Source organism: Impatiens glandulifera, chromosome 4 (genome assembly GCF_907164915.1).
Source record: "Impatiens glandulifera chromosome 4, dImpGla2.1, whole genome shotgun sequence".
In the NCBI taxonomy this organism is placed as follows: Eukaryota; Viridiplantae; Streptophyta; class Magnoliopsida; order Ericales; family Balsaminaceae; genus Impatiens; species Impatiens glandulifera.
Window position 1 is genome coordinate 53117124 of NC_061865.1, and position 25858 is coordinate 53142981.

General features: G+C 29.6%; 2 protein-coding genes and 2 non-coding genes across 4 annotated transcripts; all 4 read right to left on the reverse strand.

Annotated features, from left to right (window-relative positions):
• Window positions 1–3704: 3704 nt before the first annotated feature.
• On the reverse strand, window positions 3705–4313 carry LOC124933492 (VQ motif-containing protein 8, chloroplastic-like). Its single transcript, XM_047473900.1, has one exon. It carries the CDS (start codon window positions 4304–4306, stop codon window positions 3749–3751), a length of 558 nt encoding a protein of 185 aa, XP_047329856.1. The 5' UTR covers window positions 4307–4313; the 3' UTR covers window positions 3705–3748.
• A 2533-nt stretch (window positions 4314–6846) lies between these two features.
• Window positions 6847–6918, reverse strand: TRNAM-CAU. Its single transcript has one exon. It is a non-coding gene; the product is annotated as a tRNA-Met (tRNA).
• A 1210-nt stretch (window positions 6919–8128) lies between these two features.
• Window positions 8129–8200, reverse strand: TRNAM-CAU. Its single transcript has one exon. It is a non-coding gene; the product is annotated as a tRNA-Met (tRNA).
• Window positions 8201–20869: 12669 nt separating this feature from the next.
• LOC124935374 (zinc finger MYM-type protein 5-like) lies at window positions 20870–21388 on the reverse strand. The gene has a single exon (XM_047475811.1). The coding sequence runs from the start codon at window positions 21386–21388 to the stop codon at window positions 20870–20872; it is 519 nt and encodes a 172-aa protein (XP_047331767.1).
• Between the last annotated feature and the right edge of the window lie 4470 nt (window positions 21389–25858).

The window sequence follows — 25858 nt, forward strand, 5'->3', positions numbered from 1 at the left end:
TTTAATTGAACAAAACCGAAAGTTCTTTGTAAAACTTTCGAAAAAGAGAATTTCAAAAAAGGTAAAACCGAAGGTTCTTTGAATAACCTTCGCAATTAAAAATCCCCGGGATTTCAAAACCGAAGGTTTTTGTAAAAACCTTCGCAATTAACCCACATCCAACACTTGGATTTTTTTTTGGTTTTTTGGGAAGGTAAAAACCGAAAATTCTACAAAGAAATTTCGGTAATAATTAATAAACCCGAAGGTTTTACACCCCCTCGGAATCTATTTTTAATACCGAAGGATTTGTTCCTCTCGGGAGTATTTAGGAGAGTTTTACAAAACTTTCGGGAAAAACCGTCGGTAAAGGTCTTTTTTTACTAGTGGTGAGACTTGAAAGTAGAGTTTATCGGCCATCCCTGGACAGAATATATCTTTTAACTTTTTTTAAAATAATATTTATTTAGTATTGCACTTCTATTTTTGTAGCTTTTACTATTACAAAAAATAAATGTCAACTGACTAATATTTTATATAAAATGTCATTTTAAAAAATATTTAGAGACATTTTTTTTTCAACAATAATTACACTAATTTCATGTCCTTTAGATCATTTTAGCACTTTTAAGTTATAAAAAAAATATTTACACTTTAAAAAATATATATCATTATCATAGTCGTAGTTGAAGAATAAGATACTTAAAATAAAAAGGAGGTGTGACATACATGTAATGTCCTATATACACCTAATTGGAATCTTTCGTCGGCTCTTGTGAAATGATTAAGTGAGGATACACAATTATTGAAATTTATTAATATTTAATGTTAGAATTAGTAAAGTTGTAACAATGCTAATTTTAAATATTTCGATAATATCTATATCTTTAGTAATGTTAAGAAGTCAACAATAAAATCACGTTTAATTTTGTTATTTTATTTTCAGGAAATTAAAAAAGTTATAAAAATTTAGAGAGACATTATATCTCTATATCATTACTTGCTTCAAACAAACATTTTATTAATATGAGTGATTTCACTAGGGGTATGGAATTTATTTTACTCTTTAATTATTTTTATCACATTTAAAAACAACTTAAAGTTTAGATGCAAAATTTGATTTGATGTGAGAATAAAAATTGAATTAGATACATAAATATTTGCTTTAGCTTTTTTTATTATTATTTTAAGAGATATAATTTTTTAAAGAGAACACAGTTTTACTAATTCATATATTTGCACAATAATTAATGTATGAAAGTCCAAAGTTAATAATTTCTAAATTAAAAAAATATATATATATTGAAATGCAAGTTAGGATTTCAATATATGTAAACTAATTCTTACTTTCAAATTTTTGTTTTTATTTTTGAGTTTTAACAAACAAACAAACTTGATTATTTAATTGCTGAAAAATATCATATTTAAATATAAATAAATAATGGGTCTATTCTTTCTTCTAAAATAAAATATTCTAAAGTACTACTTTTTTTTTTCTCTTAATTAAGTAGAATTTATTACCTAGTCCCACTCAAACCTAATTCCACAACTTGATAAGAAAGGGGGAAATGACTACTTTAATTATAAAAATGGTCTCAATGACACATATATATGGTCCCAAAATTATTGAAGGCTAGCCAAGGTTCAATATTTTTGGTGTCTAATATAATTATTTTATTTTTTCTTGAAAAAAGAATGTGTAAATTATTTTCTCGTTCAACATGGTATATTTTTATATAAGGAATTTTTTTCAAAAAATAATGATTTTGCAACATTAATTAAGAGGTGGGTTGCTTGGTTTAGGTTATTTGAAAATTTGAATCTCTCTAAGGCTAAACTTAGATGAGGTAGAGAGCATATAGAGTACCTTTTTTTTTATCTAAGGTATAATTAGGATTGAAATTATAAATATAACTATAATTTGAATTTTACAAGAATTAGGATTAGAAGTACAAATATTTAATCTTACTAGAATTAGAATTGAATTATCCTTCAATTTTTATCTTTAGAAAAATTATAATTTTAAATTAAGAAAATAAATTTTGAAGTTCCAAATATTATATATATATATATATATATATATTAATTACAAATTTTAATTATTTATTTAAAATAAACTAATTAGAATATTTCAAATAATATATAATATTATAAGTTAAGTGAAAAACTTGATTCTTAGGATCAGGCTAACTTCTTTAAATATATATTTTAAAGTCAAATATAAACAGACGAATAGTTTTTTTAATTAATGACTCAACCAAACATAAGCTAGATTAATCTCAATTTATATATATATTATTATTTTTTTAATATTATTTGAAAGATTCAATTCTTAGTTTGATTAAGATTTGAAATCCTATTTGAATAAGTATTTAGAAATATTATTATTGTGTTCAATCAATTCAATAAAGTTTACTCTACTATAATATTATAAATTACTTAGAGTTTTCTCTTGAATTTTTCTTATTTAGTTTATTTATGTTTTTGTTGTTTAAGCTAGATAGTGTTCATAACCACTTAATTAGTGAGTATGTTGTTTTTTCTATTGTTAATTATTCGTTTTATTTTAAGTGTGTTTCTTGATATTTTTTTTTGTCACTCATATATATATATATATATATATATATATATATATATATATATATATATATATATATACTTTATTTGTTTAACTATATTTTGTGTCCGCTAGTTTTGTAATGTGTTTTTATATATTTTATCTTAAATAATTGTTATTTTTGTTATGGGTTGATTTTTTTTGTTATATTGTTTGTTTTAAACTTTATTTGTGTAACTATCTTTATTAAATGATAAACTTGATCCATTTTCTTATCAATCCAATCCAACAATATTGGGGAGGCACTAGAACATGAGTTGATATAATCACTTATCTCCTAGTCTTTAACTGGCTCCGGTATCTGAATATCTTGAGAAGTCTTATTTGATGACTAGCTAGTTAATATAGTATGAATGGAAGGGTTGCTCTAGCAACCAAGGGTTCTGGAAGAGGTATGACGAGATAGATGAGTTGTCGAACTGAATAGATGTTTATCGTTTGGTTTGATCGGGTTAAAAGATCATCTCTATCGGTGGTTTGATAGGTTAATTTGATTCAAAATTTATTTACTAAATAATACAATTATACTCCAAAATTATTTTAAAAAACAAATATCATAAATAATTGTAGTTGTAAACATAACTTGTAATTAAATTTTATATATTTAATTTTAAGTAGAATGGTCACGTTTCGACTTCCCTAAACCTACAAACTAAAGATTTAATTCCTCTATTTTAGTTTAGCAACAAAAAAAAAAATGTGGATACCTCTATCTAATATAAACTCGAGCTCATTATACGACCTATCTAGTTAACATCTAATCTAGTTTAATTTGTTGAGTGTTTTGCGGGCTAAATGCTTAATCTGCGGAAATTAAACACACTACACAAGAGTTACGAAACTAGCGTTTAAAAAAATCATTTTGTTTAGTTTAACAATTTATATACCATTGAACATTCCAATTTTCACTTCGGTTCAATTTAGACAGTTAGATTGATTTTAAATATTTGAATAATTACAAATAAATACAAAATAATTGTAATTTTTTTTTTTTTACATATAAAATGTCAAAAGTTAAATAAAATAAAATGAATAAACCTAGATTAGAATCAAAGAAAAATTATTTAAAATAAAAACAATAAATGAGATGAAATCAAAGGATTGAAATAGAAAAATGATGGATTTGCAGCAAACTGTATACATCACTCTGGATCATTTCATAACATCAATGAATTCCCTCTTGACATTAAATATTGAAGAAGATGAAGATGATGATGATTCCATCTTTCCCACGCTTGGAGAAAGAGAAAGAAAATCACCATATCTATGAAGAGGATGAGGTTGTTGAGCTGCTGGAGACAAAAACAGATTATTTGAAGTCGGAGTAAACAAAGGAAAATCAGCCAAAAATTCATTCGGTCCATTCTCCTCCTCCTCCGCCGCCGTAGGGCTAGCACCAGATCCTTCTTCATCTTCAGATTCATCTCCGCCGGCGACGCTTACCTGCCGCCGTTCAGCATTTTCTCGATGACCCGTTAACCTCTGAACAAGAGCCATGAATTCATGAGGTTTAGTATGAATGATTTTTGGAGATTCAGTATAGATTATAACTGGCCCTTCTTGACGCCGCCGATGCTGTTCCGCCGCCGGAGGCGGCTGTTTCTTGATGGGTTTTGATTGATTGTTGATCATCAATGGAGAAGGACGAAGACCGTTGATCATGATTGATCCTTTCCTATGTTCTTCGCCTAATTGATACTTTGCAGGCATGTTGTTGGATTGAAATGTCAACTATTGATTTTCTGATGAAGATGAAGATATATATTATAAAGAATCTAGAGAGAGAATGGGGACATGGAAGGCGATGGGAAGGAGAGAGATAGAGAGAGATTTCTGACCATTGACATTTTTGAAAAGGAGAGAGAGAGGAGAGAGAGGAGAGAGAGTGAGAGGTGCAAGTTGTGAAGGGGTTGGTCGGCTGCAATGGCGGCTGCCGGCGGGAGGAGGTATTTGTTTGATTGACTAATGGAAGTTGGAAGAGTAATATTGAATATTTGAACAATAATTAATTAATTAATTAATAATGTTTGTTTTCGTCAAATTGTTGATATATTTATGTCAAAACATGACACATACATCTTACCTAGTTTTCAAATAATTATTAGGTTTATACATTTCTTTATTAATCTTTTATGACCAACTTATTTGACACACTTTCGTGGCACCTCAATTAACCCTACAAAATTTAAGATAATATTTTATTAGCTAGATACTAAGGTTTGGTTGGAATTGAAGTTTTTAAAAAAGCTTAATTACTTATAAATAAATAATCTGTGATTATTTTGAGGAAGTAAATTTTTTTTAACAAAATAAAAAAAAGTTAAAATAGAGAGTTTTTTTATTATTTTGATTAATGAATTACGTGATATAATAGAATTAGAATAAAATAATGTTTTTTGAATTAATTTATTTAAATAATCAAACCAATCAATACCTAATACGTTTCAAATAAAGTAAGGTTGTGTTTTTCCTTTCAATTCAATTCAGATAAAACTTTAGAACTTTTATTTACTTAAAACTTTAATATTTATGGATGAATGAAATTAAGAAAATATGTGTTACACTATAAATGAGATGAGGATAAAGATTAAATAGACTTGTTCTCTTTCCTAATTTAGAGGATCAATTAAATCAACCAAAGAATAACCTATTTTTTTTAAGAAATAGATGAGTAAAATGAAGCTTAAAAGGGTTGAAATGTAGGAAGAATTATTGGCGGATTGTAGGGGTTGCAACTTCCAGGGCTTTAGGATAGCAATGGTATCTATTTTTGTTGTTTATTAAAATATCTTGTATCTGAATTCCATTTTTATTTTACTAGACAAATCTGAACTTGACGAATAAAAATATTACTTAATTACGTATTTATGTTCTAAAAGTTAAAAAAATGATAATTTTGTGGTTAGTGGAGTCTAATAATAAGTTATATGATAAATGTTAGAAAAAGATAAATTGAAGATGAGTAAGATTGTGGCATTTACTTTGTATAAACCCATTCCCCAAGTTTAGAAGAAAAAAAACACTTATATTTTTCCACATTGACCAGTTACACTTATTTAATATAAGTAGTAATTTCCTGATAATAAGCTGTTTATAATATACACTTAATTTGAATTAAGTAGAAATTGGACCTTTTAAGTTTAAAGTGTTCTACCTAGGAATGGGTCTACCCAAGAGAATTAATTAAAAAAAAATTGGTTAAAATAAATAAGATAACATGTGTAGTGTGAATAAAAGTACTAAATATGTATATTTTTATATGTATTGGGATGATTGATATGATTTAGCATATGAGAAGTCATATTAAGCATTAGCAAACAAAAAAAAATATATAATTTTTTAAATATTAATATAGTTGGTATCGGTTTTGAATTTTGCACACTCTTTATTTCCGACTTTGAATTTGATCGGGTACCTTCTTCTCTCTAATTTCCAAATTCGGACCCGATTTAAAATACTGGAACATGACCATCGGATATCCACATAACAAGTTTACGATTATCCATTATCATCCCTAACTACACTTATAAGCCCAATGTCTTTTTTATTACCCACTAAACTTTTTTATGTCCATTTTTTTAAAAATAAATTATAATAAATTAGTAATATAGTCGTTTGAAAATAAAAATATATTCTTCCAAATGCATTTTTTTTTATTGAAGCTATAACTTTAATTTATGGTTGCCGTCCTAAATAAAACGATGACCAAATCAAGAAATAACAAATGACTTGAGGTCATTTCAATAATTTGATCACGAATTATACTCTTACTAAAAACGCTAGTTGAAAGTCATTCATTGCGAAATCGTGTTAACTCTTTAAATTCAAACATTCACGTATCTAGTATCTTTCTTAAACAAAGACTTGTCATAAGCATGTCTTTAAGCATTTAAATTTCTTTAACAAACAAAAAAGTCAAGAGTTGACAACTGATTTGAACCTTGTATGTTTGGACTAGAAAACAATTTAGGTCAAGCCCAATAAATTGTGTTCAAAGAAGGCCCAAGCCTGATAATATAGGTTGACATTAACATCAAAGGCCTTTTAAGTCCAGCTAGAAGATAGAAGAGCTGCAAATATTGAATTTTTTCTTTAGAAGACTCTCATATTATACATTATCAAAGTTTCTTTCATTTTCAATAATAACATCACTCCTTGTAATATATTGTAAGGTTAAAAACAATATAGTATAAGATGGTACATAAATAATGACTTTCATAACATAAGAATAACAAAACAAAAAAAAATAATATCAGAGCCAGGTTTCGATCCTGGGACCTGTGGGTTATGGGCCCACCACGCTTCCGCTGCGCCACTCTGATTTTGATTTTATAATTGTAAATATTATATATTATTCCTTTTTCTTAAAAGACCAGCAGATTTTGAATTTCTTTCTAACTAATAATAATGATCGTGATATCGGTTGTGATTATATATATATATATATAAATCCATTCGTATTTAAAATTATATTTTTTTGTTTCAATTTTCATCATAATCGGTGTTACTCTTTGTTGTTTCTCATGATATTTTTTATTATTATTGTGGTGTTAAATGTTTATTATTATGTTATGAGTAAATGCAGATTTTGATGTGTATATATTGAAATTTGAAGTTAATTTCCTATACTTATTAACTGGTCTAAACTCTCATATGTCTTGAACCATGTTTTGTCAATACCCAATTTGAAACCTTTGAACTTAGTTTTCAATACCCATTTGTCTAATCTCTCATATGCCTTGAATTTAGTTTTCAATAGCCATTTGGAATCTATTGTCCATTTCCTTTTAGAAGCTTACATACATGATGACATAACATAAGGATATATGGGTATAGTATATTTGGAGAAAATGTATACAAGTAGATAATGTTTTACTTGACCAATCTGTTATTAGTAGAGAATTTTTAGGCAAATCATCATGTTGACCTTTGAAAGTAAATTAGTTTTCATAGAAAATAACATCTTTGCTAATAAATACTTCATATGAATAGACTTTAAACAAGAAATATGTTTCATAACATAGGTATCTTTTCTTAATTGCCTCTATTAGAAACATTGACTTTCTAACAACAAAAAAAAAAGAACATGGACATCTTTTTTGGTTTTCATAGATCATGTTTTGTTGATGGAAGAAGTAGACCTATAACTAAAATTTGATTCCTTGTGTGATCAAATTACTCATTAGTGTCCATAGAAAACTACATGTGCCTATATATATTAAAGAATTAAAACATAATCATATTGAACTAAATATATACATATTGTAGTAGTTAATTTATTAAAAACTATGGGTGTTTTGATCCCTCACAAGTCACAACATAATAAAGTGTTTGGTTAAAGATCAATTATGGTGCCTTTATCCATCCAAATGAAGATTGGTGTAGTTTCTCAATCAAAAAGTAAACACTTAAAAGAATATGTGTTCTCTAATGATGACTATTTAGAAACCTAGTCCATTAGTATTGATCATGATCAACATCTATTCATTGGATTATTTAGAAATAATTTCAAAGATGAAAAATATATATATATATCAGAGCCAGGTTTCGATCCTGGGACCTGTGGGTTATGGGCCCACCACGCTTCCGCTGCGCCACTCTGATTTTGATTTTATAATTGTAAATAATCTTTAATATTCTTAGTCTTAGGTTCCTTTTTAACTAATAAAGATGAATATGGCATGTGTAAGTCCTAAGATCTGTCAATTCGTGTTCAAATCACATTTTTGATGGTTTCAATTTTCATAAATCATCCTGATCTATCTTTAGTAGTTTGTGTTTAATTTTCATTTTTATGTAATCTTTGAATTCTTAATAAATTATTTTCTTGTTTCGGTATCGAATTATTTTTATCGACTTTGAACTTAGTTCTCGATATTTTAAATAAATAATGATATTGAAATGGAAACATTTCTTGATTAATTCAAGGAATTTGTGAGCATATCATTTAGGTGGATACAAAATGGGTAGAGGAATTTCAGCAGGACAAGGAGGAAGCTGTGGATTTTGAATGAGGGGTCAGTAATCAAAATAAATAGTCAAATATTTTCAAACAACTATATTATCATTATATATCAATTCTTTGTAAGTAATTTTATAAAAATAAAATCAATATCAATCAAATAAACCTTTGACAAAACAAGCTATGTATTTCTATTTTTTATGTGAGAATATTGGGATGGAGAAATAAATGTAAAGCTTCCATTCTTCCTTAAAACTTCTTCCTAGGGTTAAACATTTGGTAGCCATAAACTAGTTTCACCCGAGAATTGGGTTGTTTCATTCCATGTAAAATAATGTTAAAAATTATTTTGATGCCGTAATTTTAGCTTTAAAAAATTATTAAAAAAATAAATTTTTTATTTTGAGATTTGAACAAATAATCATTTTGTTTTCATCTTAAACCACTGACCTACTCAGTCTTATGTTAAATCTAATAAACTTCACTAAAATCATAATTTTTTTTATTAAATGGGCGGCCAAGGAAGTGGGCTGCCCTAGTATGTGGGTTTGCCGGGCTTACCCTGGGTTGACCCTTATAAACCTCAAGGTATTTCGCCAAGAAATTATTTGCTTAAGCCCAATATAAAATCATTTTGAGATATTCATAATTTACAAAAGATATTCAATTTTAGTAAACTAGAGTTTATAATTAATTGTATTTCAATATTCAAATTCGAATTCAGATTAAGAAACCAAAATATTTACAAATAACTCAAACTCAAACTCGGCAATTAATCTAGATAAACAATGTTCCCCTTTCGACCCTTCTTTCCGTTTTTCTTGTTAGAGTAAAGTTTAAAGTTTCAATTTTTTTTAAGAGATTAAATATCTCAAAGTTCAATTTTTGTCAAAATATTTTAAATAAGGTTGTGAGGATTGGCACATGCCTGTCTAGAAAACCTTCTTATTAAGAGTCTATATTCTAACAATATTTATCTTATTAAATGAGATGTTGGGAAAAAAGGTTGAATGGGTTTTATTTAATGAACATATTATCTCTAAAAATATAATTAACAATTAAGAAAACCAACATGGAATAAATAAATTAAATACGGTTGACCTAAAAACAAAGCACGTGCATTTGGAGATTAGAAAAAAAGTAACCAATGACGCATTGGTTGGATACCTAAAATCGCTATCGTGCAAATGAAAGCGAATACATCAAGCAGTGGGAATCCATTTCTACTTTGAAATATGAATCAGTCTCTTTTAAGAATTGACTAATTTCATTAATTATTTCAAAAACTCTTTTTCATTATTTTATTTTATTTTATAATATGTTATATAAATATTCTTATTTTGTGTTTTTAAATTAATACGATTCTTGATCGTGCTCGTGCTTTCTAAAGATATGTGGTTCAAGGATTGACTAACTATTTTGATTTTAGATTTGAATTTTTTTTCTTCATGGTGTGTTATCTCTACTGTACCCAGAAAAATAATAATAATAAAATGTCTTACATATTAAAAAAAACAGATAATGTTAGGTTGACCAGGCTAATTAATTCATGTATTGACAAATCCAATTTAGATTTGTAAATTTTGTAAAAGCTAACTAAATATTACATAGAATTTCTGTCTATAGGAAAGTATTACCTAAATTTGGATATAAATTCACTACTCACTTCATTTATTTTAAGAAGTGAGAATCAAATTCAAAATTTTATTTTATTTCAGTTATTTGAATGGATTAAAATGAATTGTTTATTATATAATTAGTTGGTATTTTTAATTATTCAATTTATTTTGAGTTATTAATATTTGAGTTATTTGAAATAATAATAATTTTTTTTAATGTAGAACATAATCTTTTAAGGTTGTAACATTCATTTCAACTGAGTGAGAATCGAACTCGTAACATTTGGTCTCTAATTATGAATAAATCTTGACATTAGTGGTAACAGGTTAAGTTATTTTGAAATAATTATTATGAATGAAAGAAGTTTAAATAGCTACCTGGTTCGATTTTAAATTCAATTATAATCAAATATTATTTAATACAGCTTTTTCGGTTTCACATTAATTAATTTATTAATTAAAATACTAAACTAATTTTTAGGGTAAATTTGAATCAGCTTCTTCGCTTTATCTTATTCAATTTATTCTTATGTACATTTAATATAATTCAGCTTATTCGTTGGAAGGCTAGAAAAAAAAAATTGCATTTAAAAAAAATGTTTAATTAAAAAATTTTGTGTATATTATGCAAAATTATTTTAATTAACAAATTATTAAACTTATAATCCAAATTAAACGTAAATCAAACACATGCACACTCTTAGTTAATATTATATTCACTTAAACTATCACCGGTGATTATTAAATTATGAGTTGATACTATAATCTTACTTCCAAACACATTAAGATCTTCTCTCTCAAAGTACGATATGATATAATGATAACTTTAAATTTGAATAATATTATAAAAAAAATATATTTTTACATATTTTAACTATATCGATTAGAATATTTATTATTTTTATTATTTATACATTTTAAGTCTTTTATTTAATAATCTAATTTTTCTTTCAACTTTTAAAAATTATTTAAATAGACCAAAAGGCCTAAGTTGCTCTTTTAATGCAAATTCAATTTTAGGAACTTGATCTTTGAGTTTTTATTTTATTTTAAGTAGTTTCAAAAACATATATTAAAAATAATTGAGTTATTTTGGAGTTATTTGATTTTTATAATTAATAGGTTTTATTATATTTAGAATTGAATTTATAAAAATGAAGTATTTTAATATTTTAATTAATAAATTAATAATTTAAAATATTGACAATGTACATCTGCTTGATAGACAAGGAAGAAGGTTAATTATTTCTCATCTTCTTGATATATATATAAGTCTTCCCTAATATATTATTTTATCATGAGGAGCTCATGATTTTAAATGAGATCTTATCTAAATTTATATTTAGATAAAGTATTTCACATAAATAAATTCAAATTCACGGCATCTCACTATATTCAGATCCGGTTTAGATCCAATTACATATTAAAAATATGCTTTTAAATGTTTTAAATAAGTTTGTGTTTAGCTATATTTAAATAATTTTATCTATAAATATGTAATTTTGATTATTGTAAAAAGAGCAGAAGATATTTGTTTTCTATTTTTTTTATTATCATCTGAAGCCTATTTTTAGTCTAATCAGTTTTTTTCATATTTATATCCGATATTTATATAGGACATCGTGTTTTAGTTGAAGCCCAATAAAACGATCACAATTATTGTCAACTTCATATTTATATCAGACGTTGTCACTTGCTCGAGCCGCTTTGAGATGTCTTACAAATAACTTCTTAGCCACATCAAAACTATAATAAGCTTCTCATTGATGGAGTCCATCATTTCTTGGTTTTACACCGAGTTAGTATTTCTCGTATGCTTGTTTATCCGCAATGCATTTCTCCATTTACATGGTAGGTTGTTCTAGCTATCTCGTTTTTTCGAATATAATAAAAAATCTTCAAAAAGATATAACAAGGCCGCTTCAAGTTTGTTTAACGTACCAAACGTATAAGACATTTGAGGAGTGTTATCCATTCTTGTCTTTGTATTTGATCTTCAGTTAAGCTCTAGATATTGAAGTTGTGGGTTACGATCAAGAGATCTTGTCATGAATTGAAAGATGGTGAATAAGTGTGACCATCTCGAGTCACGTATTTGTCCTTAACATCTTCGCATACTTGAGTTGTTTCGAGATGTCAATGTTTATATATGGTAGCATGTGATAGCTCCATCAAACTAAAATAGGTCTTCCATCATGGAGTGCATCATCTCTAAATTTTTACATCGATATATATATTCATAATGTAATGCATTGACACATGGTTAGCTTTTTTAGTTACATCATTTGTTTGAATTAAATAAAAAATTCTTCAAAATGATAAAATGGACTTACGTCCATGATGTTGAGCATACATATGTATAGGACTTTGAGGAAACTGTTTTCATTTTGCGTTTCTCATTATCGTTGTGTGTATCAAGAAATTTCTTCGCCTAGATAACATGATTTTCCTTATCTTGAAGCAAGGAAAAGTCAAAATGGCATGAACACGTCTTATGGAGTGATGACCCTTCAATGTCTATATGCAATGCAAATGTTGTGCATGTGAAGCCTAATCAACTATGTGACTTTTATGATGATTCCAATAAATGGATCTCATTTTTGGTTCGTCATAAAAACTTGTAGATCTAGAAAGTTGGTTAAGACGAGAAGTCACACTAGTTATATGACAACCCGTGTCGTCATTTATGCATGTACGTATCCTAAGAAGAAATATGCGCACACTTTCCAACTCATCATTTTTATTAAAATGAAAGTATTTAAATGTGGGGGTCAGTAGTAAACAAGATCAATTGTCACAAGTATTCAACATCGTCCTCACCTTACGAATGCACACAATGTTTTGCATAGTAGTATAAGAAAAGGTTTACGTTCAATGGATATAAAAATAATATCGAGTCTTCTTCGACCTCCTCTTTCCTCATCATTTGATATTTCATCTTCTTTGTTTGCTTTGCATTCCTCTTGTAGAAACTCAGTCATAAATGTCAAATCTTTTTCTTGTTGAGACTATCGTCGTCTTGTACGTGTTGTTCCGCTCAAAAGAGTAAGAGGCTTATGGCTTGTGGTTGATCATGAACTTTGTGGCTAAGTCATTTCCACAAAGGGCGTTATACTGTTTAGCCTTAACATGTCGTTGTCCAGCCCAAAGTGCTCATGATGGATGGCCCAAATCGTCAAGAATCTTGACGCCAAGTGTAGACCTACCTATAAGACAAACATGATAGTTTTTGTTTTTGAAAAGTTAGAATGTACTCGTGAGCGTCTATCTAACTATATGCATACACGTATTTACATAAATATAGTAGACACATAAAGGCTTCTGTTAGGATCTAGGTAGCCGCTGGAGGACCGGGGGTTGGACCGGTTAGCGGTTCTCACTCGAAGGGTGGTGGTTAATCCGGTTAGAGATTAACACCGGGGTTTCAATACTACACAACCTGTCACAAACCCTTGAACTAGGTTCAAGCACGGAAGAGGTTTGCTTTCAGGTTGAAGCAACACACTTATATGATGGACAAGGCCGGTTTCGGATGATGGAGGTTTGAAAATGGTGGGTCGGTTTCGGTAATCTGGAAATTCGGTATGGATAATATAGAGTCAGTTTAGGGCGGTGTAGTTAAGTTAATGTAAATCGGTTAGACAATGGAGCCGGCAGAAAGTAAATAACAAGACCGATTTTATGGATGTTCGGAGATAAACTCCTACGTCACCCCTTCCTCTCGAAACCGCGAGAAGGATATTCACTAAGGAATACAAATACAATCCGATCGAGACTTATTTCCTGCTCGATAACACTCTTACAATTTATACCGGAATTGTAAGTTAAACACTTCAACTTTTACACTAGGCTTTCTAGAAGAGCACACTGTTTTCACTTGCAAATTCAATGCTTGCTATATCACACTTTGTCCCGCATTTACTCTTCTTCAACTGCCCCTTTTATAGGTGAAATATGCCAACAGTCATATTTCACTGCCTTGAATCTGATTGGCTGAGCAGGAGTGCAGTGATTCAGTGTTTCAGAGATTCAGACCTACGGTCGTTTCCTCAGACCTGATGGTCAACCTCAGACTTGGCAGTCTGTTCTTCCGGTATGTAAGACAAACCTGCTAGGTTTGTCTTTTACTCAATGTAGGCACTGTCTGTTGGACAGTTGTCTGTACTTGGAAGATCTTCTTTCTGACTTATCCCGAAGTGGAAAGATTCGGTAGTACTGTCTTCTGCAGCCTGCAGACTTTCCTTAGACTTGTATGGATATGGAAGTATTCAGTCTGTTCCTTTGGTATCATTCTCAACAGATACCCGAATTGTCTTCTTGTACTGGTCGGTCATTTGACTTAACCGGATGGCTTTCGGTATAGGTGATATAACCGGACTTCTTCCGGTTATTCCTCTGCCTTGTGGCTGATCGACTGTTTGATGATTCCGGTTTTAAGCTTTGGCCGATCCTTTCTTTGTGCGGTCACGTTCCAAGTATTCTTGGTCGGTTTACTAACTTGACCGGTTAATTTTCTTTAGCCGGTTCTTTTGTTTGTCCGGTCCGGTTCCTTGTTCCTGCATGGAAAGTTTATTTAAGTTAGGTTTATTTGAACCGGTCTGATTTTATCTAACAGCTTCTGATTTGGTTTTATCGATTGGAACGACGATCGACGACTCATGAGAGTAGTGTCCGGTTTTTGTGTCCAGGTAAAATCATAAGAGAGAGTTAGTCCTCGATATATCAAGTGAAGTCGTCAATGTAAGAGAGAATACCCTCAATCGGGAATTTTTTCCCGCATTTTAGTGTTGCCTCTAAAAGGCAAACACACTAAAAATGTGGAAAAGGGGATCAATCCCAGTACCTAAGTCAAACTCACGGAATATCACTCAATCATTTAGAACAGGTCGTCATTCCTGTTAATATTTGCACATAATATTATATGTGTACAAATGACGACGCACAACACACATCATGTACTAAAGAGCGATGTGCCCAAGATTAGAATCAATGCACGTAGAAAGGCAAAGTTTGGTGATGTATCCTTTTACGCCATTATTTATAAAAAAGATTTTTAAATTTTTAGATTTTAGATTTTTTTGATTGAAGGTGTAAAACATTATATTTAAAATGACCAAAAGTTTATTTCAAGTTAAGCATTGACAACTCCTAATAGAGTCGCCAAAAAAGTTGCAACGTAAAAAATCGTCCTTCCCGAGAAAGGATTTTTGTTACTCGATTGTCACACCCAATAACTCACCTTCCTCTCGAGTGAGACAAGGAACCAAACTGGTAAACTTGACTAGAGTGCATTCAAAAACGTCGATTTGACTAGATTTGACTTTTTTAGAGTCGTCATCTAATTTACTTCTCGACAAATTAGTATTGGAAAATATTTTAGTGTTTAAACGCATTTTAGATATTCTGTTTTTGGTTTGGTATTTGGTTACACATGAAAAAAGCTATCGCGATATGTCTCACATACCTGTCACATTATAGTCTCTACTTTAAACTTTTAACCATTTAAAAAATATTATTCTACACCTTATTTATTTATCCAATCATAGAACATGCGTTCACAGATAATTCAAACCTAACCATGTATCTAATTTTGTATCATTTTGTTCCTAGGGCATGCGTCTATGTCATGATCTTAAATCTAAAACGTAATAAAATAAAATAAAATGTTAGTACTGTTGGGTCTTTGGGTCCAGCCCAAACAGACATTTAATTAAACAAGCAAACCCTAAGAATATTGGTCATTCTATCACTGTTAGAGAGAGATAACATTCAGCTAAGAAGAGAAGAAACAGAGGAAGAAGAAGAGAATGAGGCAGTAGCGATCTCCTTACATTTTTACCCTCCAGGTTAAGAGGGTTTTCTACGTAAATCTGGTGTTGTTATGTTGTGTGCTTGATCTCTTATTTTAGATTTGGATAACCTGTGTATTTACCCATCTCACATCGATTGATTACAGTATAAAAGTATCATTCGTTTCAAAATTCCCAACAAGTGATATCAGAGATTTTAGGTTTATTTTTGAAGAGTGCTTTTGTAGGTTGAGATGGAAGATAATAGCACAATGATCAGATTGACAAATAATAACTGACAGATTTGGAAATCCAAAATGGAGGATATCCTTTATTGTAAGGACTTGTATGAGTTGGTTGAATGAGATAGTGCGAAGCCAAAAGATATGTTTGACGGTGATTGGACAAAATTGAACCGAAAAGAAACAAACATAATCAGATAGTGGCTTGATGATAGTGTGTACCACCATGTAGCAAGTGAGAAGAGTGCACATGAGTTGTGGAAGAAGTTGGAGCCATTGTATGAGCAGAAAATAGCAGGTAACAAAGTGTTTCTGATTCGAAAGTTAGTAAATCTGAAATTTAGAGAATGTGCATGTGTTATTGAGTATTTAAATGAGTTCTAGAGCTTGATTAATCAATTGTTAGTGATGGAAATGACCTCATAAGATGAGTTGCAAGATTTATTGCTATTGGGATCATTGCCCGACAATTAGGAGACATTGGTTGTGACAGTGAGTAATACAACTCTGAATGGTGCTCTTACTATGAGTATATTTACTAGCAACTTGTTCTATGAGGAGACAAGAAGGAAGTCAACTAATACAAATAGTGCATAGGCCCTTGTCATAGAGAACAGGGAAAAAGATGAATATCAACAACAATCAAGATGCCATAGTAAGTCGAGAGGTAGATCAAAATATGAGGGAAGACAGTGTTATCACTGTGGTAAAGAAGGTCACATGAAGAAAAATTGTAGAGCCTAGAAAAGACTACAGAATGAAGACAAAAATCAGAATAAAGATGATGAGAATAGAAATACCACAGCCACATTAACTGTAGATGATGTAGTGATTCTTTCTTGTGAAAAAGAACAATATCTACATGTAGAAAGTCACCAAGGAGTTGAGTGGATAGTTGATACAGGTTCTTGCAATCATGCTACACTAAATAGAGATTTCTTCACGACTTACAAGGATGGAGATCTTGGTACATTGAAGATGGGTAATACTAGTCACTTGAGCATTATGGGTATTGGTGATATTTGTTTGTAGACAGAGATGGACATCAGTTAACACTGAAAGATGTGCAACATATTCCTGATTTGCGTCTAAACTTGATATCAGGTGATGCATTGGACAAAGATAGATTCAAGAATTACCTTGGTAGTGGAGAATAACAGCTTAGTAAGGGATCAATGATTGTAGCAAAAGGAAAGTCGTGGTACTCTTTATACCGAACACATGTGAAGATACTCAAGAATGAGTTGAATGCAGTACAAGCTGAAAACCCTTTAAATCTGTGACATCAACGTCTCGGCCACATGAGTGAGAAAGGACTGCAAATTCTGGTGAGGAAGCTTCACATCCCCTCAACCAAAGACGAGGTTCTGGATCTATGCGACTACTGCCCATTTGGTAAGCAACACAAAATTTCTTTTAGTCAAACATCAGAAAGGAAACATATTGTGTTGAACTTGGTTTATTATAATGTGTGTGGTCCTTTTAAGGAGGAGTTATTGGGTGTCAATCGATGCTTTTTAACATTTATTGATGATGCATCTAGAAAGGTGTAGGTTTATTTTATGATAACGAAAGACCATGTATTTAATTAATTTCAAGAGTTTCATATCATGGTAGAAAGAGAGACAGACAATAAGCTAAAATGTCTTCGCTCTGATAACAGGGGAGAGTATACCTCCAAGGAGTTTAAAACATATTGTATAAAATATAGAATTCGACATGAGAAAATAGTGCTTGGAACTCCACAACACAATGGTGTGGATCGCACCATTGTAGAAAAGGTGAGATGCATGTTGAAGATGACAAAGTTGCCAAAACAGTTTTGGGCAGAAGCAGTTCACACAACTTGCTATCTCATAAATAGGTCACTCTCTGTTCCTTTGAAGTTTGAAATACAAGAAAGAGTATGGTCTAAGAAGAATATTTCATACTCGCATCTAAGGGTGTTTGGATGCAAAACGTATGTGCATATTTCAAAGGAACAAAGATCCAAGTTGGATGATAAAGAAATTCCATGTATTTTCTTTGGATATATAAATAAGGAATTTAGGTACAGATTATGGGACCAGAAAAGAAGAGAATTGTTAGATGTAGAGATGTTGTGTGTTCTTCGAAGGTCAAAACGGGATAAATCCAGAAATCAATGAGAAGTCAGAGAAAGTTGATGAGTCCATAGAACTCATACCAATTCCTTCACATGTACAGTCAACAGTAACAAATGAAGATGAACATAATGAAGAAGCCACTAAGAAAACCTCTAACATGGGTGACAATAATGATGATAAGATTGTTTATGATGCTCTTGAGCAAGGGGAGCAACATCATCAAGAGGAGCTAGAAGAGCCCCATCAAGAAGGTCTGAAATAGAGCATCAACCTTTTAAAAGGTACCATTCTTCAAAGTATATCCTATTGACAGAAGAAGGAGAGCCAAAAAGTTTTCAGGAGGCACAAGTAATAAAGACAAAGCTAAGTGAAAGAATGCAATGAAAGATGAGATGAAGTCATTGCAAGAAATGGGCACATATGAGCTAGTTGAGCTTCTTAAGGTCCGTAAGGCATTGCGAAATAAATGGGTGTTCAAGCTAAAGAGAGATGAAAATGGAGAAATTATAAAGTACAAAGCTCGACTGGTTGTAAAGGGTTTTGGACATAAACATGACATCGACTATGAGGAGATTTTCTCACCAGTGGTAAAGATGACTTCCATTCGTACAATGTTAGGTCTACTAGTTAACTTATGCCTTGAACTTGGGAAACTTGATGTAAAAACTGCTTTTCTTTATGGTAACTTGGAAGAAGAGATCTACATGGTGCAACCAGAGAGATTTAAAGTGAAAAAAAGGAGAACTTAGTTTACAAATTTAAGAAGAGTCTATACAATTTGAAACAAGCTCCGAGACAGTGGTACAAGAAATTTGACTCTTTTATGATGAGTCATGGGTACCAGAGAACCAAGGTGGATCCGTGTGTTTACTTCAAAAGATTTTTTAATGGAAAGTTTCTAATCATTTTACTTTATGTTGATCATAGGACATGATGCTCAGATAATAGTCATGTTGAAGAAGGATATGTCCAATACATTTAACATGAAGAACATGGGTCAAGCACGTCAGATATTGGGAATGAAAATTACTCATGACAGAAAGGCTAAGAGACTTTGGTTGTCACAAGAGAAGTACATTGAAAGGGTGCTTGAGAGATTCAACATGCAAGGAGCAAATGAAGTAAGTTGTGCACTTCCTAGCCATTTGAAATTGAGCAAGAAGATGTGTTCATCAACAGATAAAGAAAATAATGAAATATCAAGTGTGCCATACTCCTCAGTTGTAGGGAGTCTGATGTATGAAATGGTTTGCACTAGGCTAGATATAGCGCATGCAGTCGGTGTGGTAAGTATATTCTTCTCTAATCTAGGAAAACCACATTGGTAAGTAGTGAAGTGGGTTCTTAGATATTTAAGAGGCACTTCTAGTTTGTGTTTGAGTTTTAGAAATGGTGAAATTGTGTTAGAAGGTTACACAGATGCTGGTATGGCTGGAGATCTCTGGATCACAGAAAATTCACTTCGAGTTATATGTTTACTTTTGCAGGGGGAGCCGTGTCATGGAAATCCAAGTTGCAGAAATGTGTGTCTTTGTCAACAACAGAAGCATAATACATTGCAACAACTGAAGCTGGTAAGGAGTTATTGTGGGTAATTAGATTTCTCCTAGAACTTAGTTTGCAACAAGAAGATGCAATTGTTTTCTGTGATAGCTAGAGTGCCATAAATTTGAGCAAGAATGATACATATCAATATAGAACTAAATAGTGTCGACCCAATATGTTTGAAGGCCTTGTGCGAGATATCAAATGCGGCCCTAAGTACTCCAAAAAAAGAAAAACACCAAAACTACAAACATAATATTATAAATAAATATCTACGCATACCAACAATTAAGATCACAACAACAAAAAGATTAAAAAAAAAATCAAGGCAAATTTTATGATAAAGCTTATTGAATTTACTTCAATAACAAATGCTCTTGTTACATTGTCTTCAAAAGGAATGACCAAAAGTCTGAATCTATTACAAAGACACGACATGCAATACAATTCTACTAGAACTTTACCAATTTGAATCAACACACCTTATTATCAATGTCATTTGTTCTTTCTTACTTATGTTAGGAGTACAATCGAGTATTACTGAAAAATACATGGCTTCTTTTATTCTTTTCAGGATTGTACCTTTGATTTTAAAAGCTATCAAGAGTATCAACTCGTTTTGAATTTTGTGACTGAGATAATGAAACTGAATTTCATGATTTTGTTTTCTTCGTAAATGCTCATTCAAGGTCGAATCCCATTCAGCAACCATTTCAACTAAAGCCATAAAATTTCCATTGCTTTCATCATAAATCTTCTCATTAGTTCCATGAAACGCCAATCTTTGTTTAGCTAAATATTTCATGACTGCAAACAATCTTTGTAGTACTTTTCATCAATGTTCAGTCTCAAAATTAAATTTGATCATGCAAAACATTATCTATTACTTGATTAGTTTTTAGTCGTTCACGTAACTCAACCCAAATAAAGTATAAAGTTATATGGCCATAACTTCGTTTGCATCAAACTGTGAGAAAGGTGCCCCCAATGCCTTATTCCATCATGTGCTAACTAAGAAAATTGTCGTTTGGTCTTGAAGACTTTACAGCAGAAGCAGAATACTTTGTCAAGATCCTTACAATACACAAGCCAATCTCGATGATGCTTCTGCCCATTTGATAAGTGCATAGTATAGAATTCAGATGTGAAACGCTTGTTATTTGATCCATTTTTCGGACATTTTCCTGTCAACACATCTCTTAGAGGACCTTTTTTCACCAATAAATCCCTCAATTTAGGAGCAAGATTTTCCCAATTTTTAGGATCAAAGATGTTAGGAATATCATCATTCCCTTCCAAATCAGGCTCCATAGTTTCTTCTACATTAACATCAATATCTACTTCAAAAGGTTCCTCCATTTGATTCTCTATATTTTCTTTTAGGCCAATATCAACATCTTCCTCAGAAGGTGTTTGAGTCTCCATTGATTGCTCCACATTTTCTTCTACACCAACATTAATGTCTACATCTACCCCTATATCCCCTGAACATTGTGTTTCGTTCCCTTTATTGAAAACAAATTTATCCATAGCCCCTAATTGACTTTGAATAAATTTGTCTCGTTCCTTTATTCTTTTGCGTTTGGAACTACCCGATTCATACTTTCTTATAGTTATAGGAATCATTCTAACATTTCAAATTTCATCACATTAATAAACATAATTGACAAATGACAATGACAATAAAATAAATTGTGATGGAAGAATAATTAATTGATTTTTAAAATTGTAATGATTAAAGCTAAAATTCAAGATGTAGAGATTACCAACAATTGAGGAGATGAGACGATGGTCGAACGTTGGAGTTTGGAGAGAGGACGGGGTTGGACTTTGGAGATAACCTTCGGCTGATCACAATTCACAAATTGGGTGCTTGCCGCTTGGGTGTGTGGTGTTGGAGTGGATGGGTTTAGCTAGCCGGCCCTAGGGTTGAGCCTTATTTTTTTTTAATATATATCATATATGTAATTTTTTTACATATATGTATATAATTTTTTTGGTGGGCCTACATTTTTTGTGGCCCTGTGCAAGTGCACATCTTGCACAGCCAATGAGCCGGCCCTAGAACTAAAAATATTGATGTGAGATTCCATTGGTTAAGAGATGTAATAGAAAACCAACATATGAAGCTGAAGAAAATCCACACGAATAAGAACTCGTCAGACATGTTTACAAAGATTGTTCCAAAAGACAAGCTCGAGCTATATTGTTGGTTTGTCGGCATGAATACCAGGTGATGATTTGAAGATCGATGTGCCTCTCTCCGTGGGCTGGAGGGGGAGATTGTTGGGCCTTTGGGTTCAGCCCAAACAAGCATTTAATTAAACAAGTAAACCCTAAGAATGTTAGTCATTCAATCACTACTAGAGAGAGAGATAACATTCAGTTAAGAAGAGAAGAAACGGAGAAGAAGAAATAGAGAAAGAAGAAGAGAATGAGGCAATAGCGGTCTCCTTACATTTTTACCCTCTAGGTTGAGAGGACTTTCCACGTAAATTTGGTGTTGTTTTGTTGTGTGTTTGATTTTCTAGATTTGAATAACCTGTGAATTTACCCGTCTCACATCAATTGATTACCATATAAAATAATTTGTAAAATAAAAGTCCAAGATAAATTAATTAACAAAGTTAAAATTTATTTGAAGTCCATTTTAATTTGTAATATTTTTATTTTATTTAAATAAGACCAAAAATTTAATTATAATCTTAAGTTGTAAAATATGGGTGTCTATAATTAACTTTTCAAATTTCACATTCTTCAATATAACAAACAAGTTAAATATTCGAGATTAGGCCCAAACATCATGCCTGCCCATAATAGGATAATTTGTAACTTTCGCATCACATAATTAAACAAGATCTTCAAAATCTTCTAAGATTTTAAAACTTCTCTAAGAAAAAGTTGGTGTTTCCTTTTTAATTAAAAGTTACAATAAAATATTAACAAAAAGAAAAGAAAAAAACACTTCTTTCGTGGATTATGGAGGGTGATGTCGTGGACGCAAGAACTAGGTTGGACTGGTCGGATGATGTCTTTGTCCTAACTAATTAATTAATCAAAAACTAGACATCTCTCATTTATATATTTAATATATCTCATGTGGTGTTGGGACGTATATTGAACTATATTATTCCAATTACCTAATTTCTACATCTTTTCATTTATTTTTAAATGAACAAACATTACCGTATAAGAAATTGTACGAATTAGAATGATTTAACTAGAAAAAAAATATATAATGATCTTGATCTAACTTAAACAAGATCAATCTAAAAAACAGAGAAAACTAACAATATTATCATTGTCTAAGTTACACTAGAAAATTAAGTATGGTTAGCTAACCCTTTTGTAAGTATTTATTTAATTAAAATATATTTTATTTGTCATTTTCAAATAATCTTTTAATTAATGGTGACGAATGATAGTAGGTTGGTTCATTTTAGAGATGTGAAAGAACCCCCATACAATATCTAAATTAAATGTCCTTCCAACCTAATTCCTTCTTAATTATACTATTATTTATTTCCAAAGGCCAAATTAGGAAACTTCTCTACTGTACGTAGTTTTGATTCTTTCAATAATTTTCATTGATATTAATATCTACTGTATGTATTAATATGTACAATTTCATATTTTATTTCTAATTTAAGAACATCATTATCTTTATCTTTATCTCTCCATCTCTTCCTTTTATATATATATTTGTCATTTTTTTCCCACACATAACCCTTAAAAATATATGACTAACTAAGAAATTATGGTTAGTCATTTTCTTTTCTATTAGTTATTTTCTTTATTATTATTATTATTATATATATATATATAAAAGATAATTATTTGAAGATATCACACTAGTTTTCTTGAAAAAAAATATAATAATAATAAGTTATGATTTTAAATATATATATATATATGAAATCATATTTAACTCTTATCTAGAAACTCGATAGCAAATTAAACAATTTAGAAGCCTAACCCACAAGTTGTATAATGAGAAAACATTAATTTCTTAATTTGTTTAAAATTTTTATTTTTAAAAAGTAAAATATATTTTTTTTAATCCATTTAATTGCGAAGAGCGAAATCTAATGGTGAAACCTTTCTTAAAAAAATTAAGAATAAGTTATTATCATAAGTTATGAAAATGAAAAAAACATTTTAGACAAAATAAAACCCCATAGTCCCATACTGATAAATCAAGAAAATAATGAAACATCACATTCATACCAAAAAAAAGTATGAACCTAAAGATATGTTACGATCCGGGTAATAAAAAATAATTATTATTTGAAATCTTATTTGATAATTATTTTTATTACATTACTTTTAACTGTTTCAATAATAATAATAATAATTGTTAAGTTGTATATTTTAAACTAATTTGTATTTGAAAAAAAAAGTTACAATCAAGAAAAAAAAGATATTCAAAATATGACCAAAAAAAACAAGTAATTGTCAAAAAAAAAAAATGAATATCAAATTAAATTTTAAATATTTTAATTACATTTTTTTATAACATGTGTAAGAAAATCATTTTCAGTTTTACTTTAACCATTTAAAAAAATAATTGTGGTTGTGATGATAATTATTAAAAATGTATATACAAAATATATTACATCTTTTATTGATTTGTCCAAAAAATAATCTACTTTTTAAAAAGTATTTTATGACTCATAAGAAAAACTAAAAAATAATCTATATTTGAATCAAACAAAAATATAGTTCAAAATTTGTGCAAAACTTTAAAGCTTTTTTTCATCAAAATTTGGTAACTTTTCATTAAAATATTATATTTTCTTTAACTTTTCATAACAAAATATACACAAATTATTCTTTTTTTTTTATATTCCTAATAAAATACTAATTTTTAAATAAACTCAATTACGTTTTGGTTGGATAAGCAATGCTTGCTTTTTCTACCCACTTTGAACATATATGATCTCAGCCATTAACCACCTTATTAATTATATATATATATATATATATATATATATATATATATATATATATATATATATATATATATATATATATATATATATATATATATATATATATATATATATATAATTTAAAATAATTAAAATTAAAATTAAAATGCTTTTAGTATATTTTAAACTTAAAACTTAACAAAAATAGGTACATCTCTTTAACCAATTAGAGTCATAAAATTTTATAATTTAAATCCAACACCAAATTTGATAAACGTGAGACATTTTTAACAATATAAGTTTAATTTTTTAACTATATATATATGCTTAATTTTCAAAATGTCTGGATTGTCGGGTCGAGAGCTATGATTAATTTGGATATATATGTGAGAGTAAATTGGTACTTGAGTCGGATTGTAGGTTGACCCGCCCATAAACTTAAAACGGTTATGTATGTTTCGAACTTGAAACTTAGCCAAATAAGTACAACTCTTTAACCAAGTGTAAATGAGATGTGATTTGCCGATGAATAATAAGCCGGTACAATTGAAAGTGGCTAAAAAATTTAAATCAAATATTTGATTAACCAAAATGTGAGGTCATATGCTAAATATTAAAAAATATGAATAAGATATTTGATAAATCAAAGTGAAAATGTAAGATCACGAGATAAGATGTTCATTAGAAAAAAATATATGTGATGAGATATGTGAGAAGATGAGTTATTTTACCGAAGGGAATAAAATTTGAAATGAGAGTGTGTAATTTTTTATTTTAATATATTATTCGTAATTTATTAAAAATTAAAAATTTGAATTCATATTAATATAATATTTTATAAATTTATTTTGTTTATATATTTTATCCATATATATCGCACGAGAATTCTCCTAATGATCCCTAATACATGTTATTAGAGAGGTAATTTATATGTTAATTATCTTATATTAGTACATTTTCATTAATTTTTATTTGTCAAAAATAATTTACGAATACGCGTCAATTTTTTAAAATCTCATTATAAGGTAGTTTTAACCGTTTTAACATAATTTAATTCGAATGATATATT

Excerpts from the sequence above, each read along its gene's own strand:
- LOC124933492 (XM_047473900.1), bottom strand. The coding sequence starts at position 4,306 with ATGCCTGCAAAGTATCAATTAGGCGAAGAACATAGGAAAGGATCAATC.
- LOC124935374 (XM_047475811.1), bottom strand. The coding sequence starts at position 21,388 with ATGGATAAATTTGTTTTCAATAAAGGGAACGAAACACAATGTTCAGGG.